The 13,711-nt window shown below is 36.3% G+C and overlaps 1 protein-coding gene across 1 annotated transcript in view; it reads right to left on the bottom strand.

Annotated features, from left to right (window-relative positions):
- Window positions 1-288: 288 nt before the first annotated feature.
- LOC144352418 (telomerase protein component 1-like) overlaps window positions 289-13,711 on the bottom strand; it is a 104,493-nt gene continuing 91,070 nt past the window's right edge. Inside the window, exons 44-52 of the mRNA XM_085494605.1 lie at window positions 10,629-10,751; window positions 10,258-10,349; window positions 9,743-9,827; window positions 8,975-9,108; window positions 8,241-8,384; window positions 4,421-4,523; window positions 2,152-2,361; window positions 1,602-1,706; window positions 289-680 (exon numbers count right to left, since the gene is read on the bottom strand). Of these exons, the coding sequence (XP_085350731.1) occupies window positions 558-680; window positions 1,602-1,706; window positions 2,152-2,361; window positions 4,421-4,523; window positions 8,241-8,384; window positions 8,975-9,108; window positions 9,743-9,827; window positions 10,258-10,349; window positions 10,629-10,751 (1,119 nt within the window). The 3' untranslated portion in view covers window positions 289-557. The remainder of the gene's footprint in view (window positions 681-1,601; window positions 1,707-2,151; window positions 2,362-4,420; window positions 4,524-8,240; window positions 8,385-8,974; window positions 9,109-9,742; window positions 9,828-10,257; window positions 10,350-10,628; window positions 10,752-13,711) is intronic.

Consider the following 13,711-nt stretch of genomic DNA (forward strand, 5'->3'; position numbering starts at 1 on the left):
TATGTTGTTTGGATTGAGGTTCCCTTTAACTTCAATACAAAGTCAAGACATTTATCCCAATAATAATTCATGTATGTTGGTGTAAACATATTTTTTATACTGTTGAATCTTGTGACATGTTATTTGTTATAACAGCATTTGATGAATGAAGTTACCTTATTGCATAACATGAAATGGCCTGAAGAATTGACCCAGCATGCAACTAGAGACAGGAAGTGAGCGCCCTCCAGTGGTTACCTTCAAATTTGCACATAAAATTTACACAGTATGCTAAATCAAGACAAGATCAGATAAATGACACAATTTTATTGGACATAGACAAACTGACCATCCAAGTCCCCTCTGATGAAAATTAATCAATAATTAAATCTGAGTACAGATCATAATTCATTTCAATATTTCATTCATTAAATTATTTAACAACTACTATTTTCACGAAATAGAAGTGATCATAAACCAAAAAATTGCATTTATCATATTCTGAATCATTCAAATATAACTTAAGTTTGATTATACAAATTTCTACAAATTTAGAAAATACAGGAATCATGATTTGTTTAAGACTGCCATTTTAAGAAATACAGGTTGCCTAAGGTGTCTCCACAGAGGAATGAATCATTACCAAGTTGAGGTGCTTTGACTAGGCTGCTGACAGGGGCTTGACAGAAGAATTGTCCAACCTACAAAAAAAAAAAAATTTTTAGAATAGGTCTTTAGAAAATACTTGTACAGTAAGGCCAGACTTTTTTTATTCCTTGTTTCGCGAGTTTTTATAAGGCAATTTTTTTGAGGAGGGCGGGAAAAAAAATAAAATTAATTCTTTTTTTCCATTATATTTATGTGATTCTCAAAGAATTGTAAGTGAGATCATTGATAGGAGAGAAGAAATGCGCGAGATGCTGGTACTTTGATCATGATACCGGTACTCCCACGAAAATGTAACTTGGATTTGTTATGCGGCGGGCGGTAAAAAAATGAAGATAAAAATAATATTTTTTTAGCATTTTTTTGCGCTTACAAGTCGGCGGGCACGCGAAATTACGCAAATAACATTATATTTTTATTTCATTTTCGGCTCCTGTTCATTCGGCGGGTTCGCGAAAAAAGGGATAATAAAAGTCTGGCCTAAGGTGTAAACTGAGAACAGACGTCTCAAGGCAGAGTGAATCAAGTGAGTATTGGTCACCAAATCCAGGAGGAGAATAACGCACTGGAAAGGAGCACTTGTAGCCAAGGTGTTTATTGCTCAACTGCTAGGCCTGGAACTGAGTCTAAATACTCACAAGATGTTCCATACAATGTATCAATATCATTATGCAATTAACTAAGCTCAACGTAATAGCCTCAAATCATTCCATAAGGATATAGTAGCTATAGTACAGGATGGGCAAAACTTATTACTAATATACTGTATAACATAGTTAGGCAGATTACTCATTCTGCATCTTGAAATGTCACTAAGCCGAGGAATGTGGTATACTGGGCAAAGACTTGGTACAGTGTGGGTATACCACCTATCCTGCAATGACACTCACCTGAGGAGTGTCATTTGTAGAGCAACACAACAGTATTGCGTATAACAGTCCCAAAATGGCACTCACCTGTCTGAAGTCTTTACCATCCCATATTTTCACTGTCCTATCATGTGAGGCAGTATATATGAATCCGTTGTGAACTTTGACATCAGAAATCAACCCAGCGTGGATCTGGAGAGCAGAAAAATGCTAAAATTAACCTTCATACTAACATAGATCCAAGCTCAAAAAAATGCTATGCATGTTTCGGATATGAATCATGCGAATGCTAAGTTGAAGTGAACTGATCAAAAAGATGTGAAGTGAGGTTGATGCAAAATGAAGACAAATTTGAAGTTTCAAAAACAAGATGTTTTGAAAAAAAATCCAGGGGTTGTTGAGACAATGTTCTGCCTTCAGTGAATATTTTGCGGTATCCTCATATTATTATACATCTTCTCAATCCAATGTTTGTTGTATGCAGCCCATTCACTGCATTGACTAATGTGGTGATAATCGGTGGAATTTTATTGAAATAAAACATACTTATCATCTTGAAAATAACACATTTCTCGCTGTTTAGAAAGTGCATTTTTTAATTTTATAAATATAATATATTTAGTCGTTCAATACATACCTTTTTATGTAAGCATATTCTGTTTTGTTGCATGATATAGAGAGTGATATATCCATTGCTATCACCAGTTATTACAATAGTGACATCATTACTCATACACATATCAGATAGATATCCAGTACATCTATCTATGACATCCAATGCATGCAACCACTGTGCTGATTGGTTCTCACTGCCAACATTAACAACTGAGAGAGGAGTATTCTTTTGCTGTCAATACAAAAAGACATGTTGGGTTAGATTGTCAAATCAAATCAGTGCTTTGGTCCGATGCGAAGTGATGCGGTCAGATGCAATGTGCTGCAGTGCAATGCAGTGTGATGTGAAGTAGTGTGAAACAATGCAATGCAATATAGTACAATCCAATGTAATGCTATGGTATGTAGTTTGATGTGATGCATTGTAGAACACTATTTAGTGATGTGATGCAATGTGATGCACCTAATGTGATGCTATCGTATGTGGTGTGATGTGATGCATTGCAGTACACTATTTAGTGATGTGATGCAATGTAATGTGATGCACCCAATGTGATTCTATAATATGTAGTGTGATGTGATGCATTGCAGAACACTATTTAGTGATGTGATGCAATGTGATGCAACTAATGTGATGCTATCGTATGTAGTGTGATGTGATGCATTGCAGTACATTATTTAATGTGATGTGACGTGATGCAATGCAATGTGATGCACCTAATGTGATGCTATGATATACAGTGTGATGTGATGCATTGCAGTACACTATTTAGTGATGTGATGCACCTAATGTGATGCTATCATATGTAGTGTGATGTGATGCATTGCAGTACATTATTTAATGTGATGTGACGTAATGCAATGCAATGTGATGCACCTAATGTGATGATATGATATACAGTGTGATGTGATGCATTGCAGAACACTATTTAGTGATGTGATGCACCTAATGTGATGCTATGATATGTAATGTGATGTGATGCATTTGAGTACACTACTTAATGATGTGATGCAATGCAATGTGATGCACCTAAAGTGATGCTATGGTATGTAGTGTGATGTAATGCATTTGAGAACACTGTTTAATGATGTAATGCAATGTGATGCACCTAATGTGATACTACATGTATGGTATGTAGCAGTGTTCTCCACAATCCAAAACAGCTGGTGGGTGGCCTAATTAGCATAAATTTGCATATTAATTTGCATACCATTTACATACAACATTCTAGCATTTATGATATGAACAGCAATACACACTAAGTTATTTACTATTTTTTTTTAAATTTAATTGAAATATGTTACAATCTTTTGAAATACAAACAGATTGGTCAATATCAATATTTACGAAATGCAAAGTTTGAAATTGCTAATATATATTTTTTTTTTCTGTGCATATACATTTCGTTCGTATTTACTTCCTTCCTTCGTGATCGGAAGACGATTATTAAAAATACAGCTGTAAATTGAAACCACTGTAGTTGCGTATCGTGAGCAATAAGTGGCAACAATGTCGGCGACAATGAATTCAGGCGATTGACACATTGCCATGAATACACTTGATAACTGCTTGCAGACTTCCAATGGACATTGTTTATGTCTGGACTCTTGAAACAATAGCAAAATAAAGGGTTGGGCAACTACTCTTTTCTTTAGGCTTGGGAAGAATAATACAAGCTTTTTACAAATAATTTCAGCTGGATGTACGTTGGTGGGCGGGTGTTGAGAGTTACTGGGCAGTCGTAAAACTTGATGGGTGGGCCGCCCACCTAAAACCCCTTGTGGAGAACACTGTGTAGTGTGATGTGATGCATTGCAGTTTACTGTTTAGTGATGTGATGCAATCCAACGTGATGCACCTAGTGTGATGCTGTGGTATGTAGTGTGATGTGATGCATTGCAGACCACTATTTAGTGATGCAATGCAATGCAATGTGATACTATGGTATGTAGTGTGATGTGATGCATTGCAGTATACTGTTTAGTGATGTGATGCACCTAATGTGATGCTATGGTATGTAGTGTGATGTGATGCAGTACAATGTTTAGTGATGTGATGTGACTTGATGCAATGTGATGCACCTAAAGTGATGCTATGGTATGTAGTGTGATGCATTGCAGCACAATGTTTAGTGATGTGATGTGAATGGAAACTGCCATAAGATTAATGCACTGACAATGCTATATGATACAATGAGTCAATGATTGATTTGTCTACTGTAACCTTCAGAGACTACAACAAAATGTGCCAGACAGATTTCAAAACAATACATATACCAGTATATACTCACCCTGTCAGTGCATATTATAGATATCTTTCCATCTGTTCCTGTGGTGATTAGATTCTTGTAATTGTTGCAATATTTCATGTTTAAAACCCAGTCTGTATGTCCACTAAGATAAACAACAAAGTAATTCAATTTTATGTATGACATGCTTTATATAGACACTTTTCATTCATGCAGCTTATGGTCAATTTTCCATTTTGTTACGTGATCTGCGTCTCATGAACAAAGAAACATTGTGTTGCTTTGTAAGGCATTGAACACTCCTGTTTATACCATGGTTAGAACTATAGACACTAATCTCACCTTGATATATCATGTAGCTTTATACCATGGTTAGAACTATAGACACTAATCTTACCTTGATATATCATGTAGCTTTATACCATGGTTAGAACTATAGACACTAATCTCACCTTGATATATCATGTAGCTTTATACCATGGTTAGAACTATAGACACTAATCTCACCTTGATATATCATGTAGCTTTATACCATGGTTAGAACTATAGACACTAATCTTACCTTGATATATCATGTAGCTTTATACCATGGTTAGAACTATAGACACTAATCTTACCTTGATATATCATGTAGCTTTATACCATGGTTAGAACTATAGACACTAATCTTACCTTGATATATCATGTAGCTTTATACCATGGTTAGAACTATAGACACTAATCTTACCTTGATATATCATGTAGCTTTATACCATTGTTAGAACTATAGACACTAATCTTACCTTGATATATCATGTAGCTTTATACCATGGTTAGAACTATAGACACTAATCTTACCTTGATATATCATGTAGCTTTATACCATGGTTAGAACTATAGACACTAATCTTACCTTGATATATCATGTAGCTTTATACCATGGTTAGAACTATAGACACTAATCTTACCTTGATATATCATGTAGCTTTATACCATGGTTAGAACTATATACACTAATCTTACCTTGATATATCATGTAGCTTTATACCATGGTTAGAACTATAGACACTAATCTTACCTTGATATATCATGTAGCTTTATACCATGGTTAGAACTATAGACACTAATCTTACCTTGATATATCATGTAGCTTTATACCATGGTTAGAACTATAGACACTTATCTTACCTTGATATATCATGTAGCTTTATACCATGGTTAGAACTATAGACACTAATCTTACCTTGATATATCATGTAGCTTTATACCATTGTTAGAACTATAGACACTAATCTTACCTTGATATATCATGTAGCTTTATACCATGGTTAGAACTATAGACACTAATCTTACCTTGATATATCATGTAGCTTTATACCATGGTTAGAACTATAGACACTAATCTTACCTTGATATATCATGTAGCTTTATACCATGGTTCGAACTATATACACTAATCTTACCTTGATATATCATGTAGCTTTATACCATGGTTAGAACTATAGACACTGATCTTACCTTGATATATCATGTAGCTTTATACCATGGTTAGAACTATAGACACTAATCTTACCTTGATATATCATGTAGCTTTATACCATGGTTAGAACTATAGACACTGATCTTACCTTGATATATCATGTAGCTTTATACCATGGTTAGAACTATAGACACTAATCTTACCTTGATATATCATGTAGCTTTATACCATGGTTAGAACTATAGACACTGATCTTACCTTGATATATCATGTAGCTTTATACCATGGTTAGAACTATAGACACTGATCTTACCTTGATATATCATGTAGCTTTATACCATGGTTAGAACTATAGACACTAATCTTACCTTGATATATCATGTAGCTTTATACCATGGTTAGAACTATAGACACTGATCTTACCTTGATATATCATGTAGCTTTATACCATGGTTAGAACTATAGACACTAATCTTACCTTGATATATCATGTAGCTTTATACCATGGTTAGAACTATAGACACTAATCTTACCTTGATATATCATGTAGCTTTATACCATGGTTAGAACTATAGACACTAATCTTACCTTGATATATCATGTAGCTTTATACCATGGTTCGAACTATATACACTAATCTTACCTTGATATATCATGTAGCTTTATACAATGGTTAGAACTATAGACACTAATCTTACCTTGATATATCATGTAGCTTTATACCATGGTTAGAACTATAGACACTAATCTTACCTTGATGTATCATGTAGCTTTATACCATGATTAGAACTATAGACACTAATCTTACCTTGATGTATCATGTAGCTTTATACCATGGTTAGAACTATAGACACTAATCTCACCTTGATATATCATGTAGCTTTATACCATGGTTAGAACTATATACACTAATCTTACCTTGATATATCATGTAGCTTTATACCATAGTTAGAACTATAGACACTGATCTTACCTTGATATATCATGTAGCTTTATACCATGGTTAGAACTATAGACACTAATCTTACCTTGATATATCATGTAGCTTTATACCATGGTTAGAACTATAGACACTAATCTTACCTTGATATATCATGTAGCTTTATACCATAGTTAGAACTATAGACACTGATCTTACCTTGATATATCATGTAGCTTTATACCATGGTTAGAACTATAGACACTAATCTTACCTTGATATATCATGTAGCTTTATACCATGGTTAGAACTATAGACACTGATCTTACCTTGATATATCATGTAGCTTTATACCATGGTTAGAACTATAGACACTGATCTTACCTTGATATATCATGTAGCTTTATACCATGGTTAGAACTATAGACACTGATCTTACCTTGATATATCATGTAGCTTTATACCATGGTTAGAACTATAGACACTAATCTTACCTTGATATATCATGTAGCTTTATACCATGGTTAGAACTATAGACACTAATCTTACCTTGATATATCATGTAGCTTTATACCATGGTTAGAACTATAGACACTAATCTTACCTTGATATATCATGTAGCTTTATACCATGGTTAGAATTATAGACACTAATCTTACCTTGATATATCATGTAGCTTTATACCATGGTTAGAACTATAGACACTAATCTTACCTTGATATATCATGTAGCTTTATACCATGGTTAGAACTATATACACTAATCTTACCTTGATATATCATGTAGCTTTATACCATGGTTAGAACTATAGACACTAATCTCACCTTGATATATCATGTAGCTTTATACCATGGTTAGAACTATAGACACTAATCTCACCTTGATATATCATGCAGCTTTATACCATGGTTAGAACTATAGACACTAATCTTACCTTGATATATCATGTAGCTTTATACCATGGTTAGAACTATAGACACTAATCTTACCTTGATATATCATGTAGCTTTATACCATGGTTAGAACTATAGACACTAATCTCACCTTGATATATCATGTAGCTTTATACCATGGTTAGAACTATAGACACTAATCTTACCTTGATATATCATGTAGCTTTATACCATGGTTAGAACTATAGACACTGATCTTACCTTGATATATCATGTAGCTTTATACCATGGTTAGAACTATAGACACTAATCTTACCTTGATATATCATGTAGCTTTATACCATGGTTAGAACTATAGACACTAATCTTACCTTGATATATCATGTAGCTTTATACCATGGTTAGAACTATAGACACTAATCTTACCTTGATATATCATGTAGCTTTATACCATGGTTAGAACTATAGACACTAATCTTACCTTGATATATCATGCAGCTTTATACCATGGTTAGAACTATAGACACTGATCTTACCTTGATATATCATGTAGCTTTATACCATGGTTAGAACTATAGACACTAATCTTACCTTGATATATCATGTAGCTTTATACCATGGTTAGAACTATAGACACTAATCTGCTCATCCCATTTACTGATGACTATATCATTCCTGTACGCATTGTATGCAGTATGTAGTACAGGAATGTTGACTTCAATTCTATGAATCTCTCTGGAAAAGATATCATAATATAATATCTCAGTGAGTACAGGTAGTTTTCATTATTATTATGAGGTTATTATGAATCTCTCTGGAAAAATTTGGTAATGAAATTGATGATGGTAGAATCTTACACTGGCAGTGCAGATACTGGTGAGTAAGCAAACATAATGAAACTGGTTTATACATGTAATTGTTCAATCAATTAGGGAACATAGTTCCTGCTTGGTGACTCTATAAACTTGTATACCGTTTAATTGTTGTCTTTGAGTGAATGACTTTGGTTCATGGTTCAATTTACTGCACTTGTTAAAAACGTCAATTAATTTAAAGTGTGGGGATTGTCACCTATGTATGCGTCAGATGGCCATAGCGTGTCATTGTTTACAAACAAGCATCTACCCATGAGCCTTTGCATGATTACCATGCATTGTTATCATCACTTAGGACTCAATTCAAGAGCATACGCAGGTGAAGACCCCTTCTTTTTAAATAATGCACATCACATGCAAGACAAAAAACAGTATAAACAGCACATCATAATGATATACATTAAAACTACTTTCAAGTAAATTAATCTCTATTACATTATTTATAAATACCTGATATGCCAGACTGTTTTACCAATGACATCACTGTGTTCTATCTGCCATATTGTAACAATACCATCGTCCCCTCCAATAATGAGTTTAGTTCTTGTCATGAAACTGACTGTGTTTATGGAGTTGTCCGAGATCTGCAAACAACAATAATATTGTATCCATAATAAAAACATGATATACATATAGTAGTATGATCTATTTTTATCATCTCTAGAAGTTTCTGGGAGACTGTTTGACATTTTGAACCAGATTCGTTACCAGAATGGATTCTACTTCACTTGTCACACGCATTTCATATCACCCTATTATTACGTTCGTTTTTATCAAGCTTACATTTCATACTTTATTTGTTCACCACACACAATCAAAGTGACTGGTTCAGCCGTGGTAATTTTAATGTTTTCAAATAGGTTATTGCCCTGGTACTATATAATGACTTTCCTGACGCCAAATCAGGAAACATTTATGTTATAATAACAGAATGACATGGAAAGCCATTTACACGTGGTTTGGAACATCCATAATACTGTTACTTCATGAATGAAGCAAAGCTCAGGAAAATATAATGGTAGTGGAACCTACAACCATGCAGACATGCCAATCATCATGTAATCTCCCTGATGGCACCCATTAAATCTGAGAGGGCAGACTTTTTTTGTAAGCTCCCTGATAGCACCCATCAGAGGGCAGTCTTTCTTGTAATCTCTGATGTTGGGTGGATACAAGTAACAATTACACAAGGAACCAGATTAAAAATTTGTTTTTTACCTTTTGTGTGATAACATTTTCTGGGACATTATCAGTAATAATACCATTTTCTTCTGAGAATTTCCAAAGCATAATGATACCGTTCCTATTAACACAAAATTGAATAAAATTATGTGAAGTTTATGAACTAAATATTTTAGACAATCATACATTTCTTTCAGATGGAATTTAAATTCAAAATGCTGCCTGGTTACGGACACCTTGAGGACATTCACAATTATACAATTTAAAAAAAACAAATATCCATATTTTTGGGGCAATGATATTTATATTCATTTAAATTCAATATAAATATTGATGATTTTCTAAAACAAAATACAAAAACCAAATGATTTATATAAATTGATAAGCACCAATATGTATAGTATAAGCAATACAGTATTTTCTCTATTAGAAGCACATCTCAATAAAAGTGTACATAAATCAAAGACTGAATTCATTGTATCCTATATATTACAAATGTCACTTTTGACCACCATGCAATACTAATATAACAAATACGGCATGTTGATTACCTGTCAGCAGAGACTGCAAATAATCCATGTGGAGAATACGCCAAGCAAGATACTTCAGAATTATGGTTGGCAAACACTGTAGATTTATTCAACTATAATTTAAATAAGAAAGCGTTTAAATCAATCAGTACTCATTGGTCAATGGATTCAAAACATTTATAGTCATTGCTATGGTTACAATTCTTCACTAGAGAGCACAACAAATTCTAACTGCATTAATAATACTAACCACTAGAGGGCAAAACGTATCACATTGAGGCGCCATATATCTGCTGGAAGTGACTTACACTTTACAACTGCATTGACAATACTAACCACTAGAGGGCAGTATATATTTTACAAGGATGTTATATAGAATCAATAATACATACCTTTGGCGACCACAATTTAATGGTCTTATCCATGGATGTTGTGATAATCTGACTGCCATCTCCACTCATTGCGACTCCCATTACTCTATCAGAGTGCCCTATTAAAGACACTATCTCATTGCCCTGATAAACAAAAACGAAAAAACATAAACTGCATTAAAGGTAGCAAGATAATACAGATGTCTAGGTGCTGTTTGCATGTCTATATCCCAGTAGTCTAGGTGTTCTTCACAAGTATAGCCCAACACCCTAGGTGATTTTAGCTGAGCTGTCTAGTTGCTGTTTGCATGTCTAAAGCCTAGTAGTCTAGGTGTTCTTCACATGTATAGCCCAACACCCTAGGTGATTTTAGCTGAGCTGTCTAGGTTATGTTCGCATGTCTATATCCCAGTAGTCTAGGTGTTCTTCACATGTATATAGCCCAACACCCTAGGTGATTTTAGCTGAGCTGTCTAGGTGCTGTTTGCATGTCTAAAGCCTAGTAGTCTAGGTGTTCTTCACATGTATAGCCCAACAGCCTAGGTGATTTTAGCTCAGCTGTCTAGGTTATGTTTGTATATCTATATCCCAGTAGTCTAGGTGTTCTTCACAAGTATAGCCCAACACCCTAGGTGATTTTAGCTGAGCTGTCTAGGTGCTGTTTGCATGTCTAAAGCCTAGTAGTCTAGGTGTTCTTCACATGTATAGCCCAACAGCCTAGGTGATTTTAGCTCAGCTGTCTAGGTTATGTTTGCATGTCTGTAGTCCAGGTGTTCTTCACATGTATATAGCCCAACACCCTAGGTGATTTTAGTTGAGCTGTCTAGGTGCTGTTTGCATGTCTAAAGCCTAGTAGTCTAGGTGTTCTTCACATGTATATCCCAACAGCCTAGGTGATTTTAGCTCAGCTGTCTAGGTTATGTTTGCATGTCTGTAGTCTAGGTTTTCTTCACATGTATATAGCTCAACACCCTAGGTGATTTTAGCTCAGCTGTCTAGGTTATGTTTGCATGTCTATATCCCAGCTGTCCAGGTGTTGTATGCATGTCAATAACCCAGCAGTCCAGGTGTTGTATGCATGTCAATAACCCAGCAGTCCAGGTGTTGTATGCATGTCAATAACCCAGCAGTCCAGATGTTGTATGCATGTCAATATCCCAGCAGTCCAGGTGTTGTATGCATTTCAATAACCCAGCAGTCCAGGTGCTGTATGCATGTCAATAACCCAGCTGTCTAGGTGCTGTATGCATGTCAATAACCCAGCAGTCCAGGTGCTGTATGCATGTCAATAACCCAGCAGTCCAGGTGTTGTATGCATGTCAATAACCCAGCAGTCCAGGTTCTGTATGCATGTCAATAACCCAGCAGTCTAGGTGTTGTATGCATGTCAATAACCCAGCAGTCCAGGTGTTATATGCATGTCAGTGACCCAGCAGTCCAGGTGTTGTATGCATGTCAATAACCCAGCTGTCTCGGTGCTGTATGCATGTCAATAACCCCGAAGTCCAGGTGTTGTATATGCATGTCAATAACCCAGCAGTCCAGGTGTTGTATGCATGTCAATATCCCAGCAGTCCAGGTGTAGTATGCATGTTAATAACCCAGAAGTCAAGGTGCTGTATGCATGTCAATAACCCAGCTGTATTGGTGCTGTATGCATGTCAATAACCCAGCAGTCCAGGTGTTGTATGCATGTCAATATCCCAGCAGTCCAGGTGTTGTATGCATGTTAATATCCCAGCAGTCCAGGTGTTGTATGCATGTCAATAACCCAGCAGTCCAGGTGTTGTATGCATGTCAATAACCCAGCAGTCCAGGTGTTGTATGCATGTCAATAACCCAGCAGTCCAGGTGTTGTATGCATGTCAATAACCCAGCAGTCCAGGTGTCGTATGCATGTCAATAACCCAGCAGTCCAGGTGTTGTATGCATGTCAATAACCCAGCAGTCCAGGTGTTGTATGCATGTCAATAACCCAGCAGTCCAGGTGTTGTATGCATGTCAATAACCCAGCAGTCCAGGTGTTGTATGCATGTCAATAATAACCCAGCAGTCCAGGTGTTGTATGCATGTCAATAACCCAGCAGTCCAGGTGTTGTATGCATGTCAATAACCCAGCAGTCCAGGTGTTGTATGCATGTCAATAACCCAGCAGTCCAGGTGTTGTATGCATGTCAATAACCCAGCAATCCAGGTGCTGTATGCATGTCAATAACCCAGCAGTCCAGGTGTTGTATGCATGTCAATAACCCAGCAGTCCAGATGCTGTATGCATGTCAATAACCCAGCAGTCCAGGTGTTGTATGCACGTCAATAACCCAGCAGTCCAGGTGTTGTATGCACGTCAATAACCCAGCAGTCCAGGTGTTGTATGCATGTCAATAACCCAGCAGTCCAGGTGTTGTATGCATGTCAATAACCCAGCAGTCCAGGTGCTGTATGCATGTCAATAACCCAGCAGTCCAGGTGCTGTATGCATGTCAATAACCCAGCAGTCCAGGTGCTGTATGCATGTCAATAACCCAGCAGTCCAGGTGCTGTATGCATGTCAATAACCCAGCAGTCCAGGTGCTGTATGCATGTCAATAACCCAGCAGTCCAGGTGTTGTATGCATGTCAATAACCCAGCAGTCCAGGTGTTGTATGCATGTCAATAACCCAGCAGTCCAGGTGTTGTATGCATGTCAATAGCCCAGCAGTCCAGGTGCTGTATGCATGTCAATAACCCAGCAGTCCAGGTGCTGTATGCATGTCAATAACCCAGCAGTCCAGGTGTTGTATGCATGTCAATAACCCAGCAGTCCAGGTGTTGTATGCATGTCAATAACCCAGCAGTCCAGGTGTTGTATGCATGTCAATAACCCAGCAGTCCAGGTGTTGTATGCATGTCAATAACCCAGCAGTCCAGGTGTTGTATGCATGTCAATAACCCAGCAGTCCAGGTGTTGTATGCATGTCAATAACCCAGCAGTCCAGGTGTTGTATGCATGTCAATAACCCAGCAGTCCAGGTGTTGTATGCATGTCAATAACCCAGCAGTCCAGGTGTTGTATGCATGTCAATAACCCAGCAGTCCAGGTGCTGTATGCATGTCAATAACCCAG

The sequence above is a fragment of the Saccoglossus kowalevskii genome, chromosome 20 (genome assembly GCF_978046115.1).
Source record: "Saccoglossus kowalevskii chromosome 20, keSacKowa6.1, whole genome shotgun sequence".
Lineage (NCBI taxonomy): Eukaryota > Metazoa > Hemichordata > Enteropneusta > Harrimaniidae > Saccoglossus > Saccoglossus kowalevskii.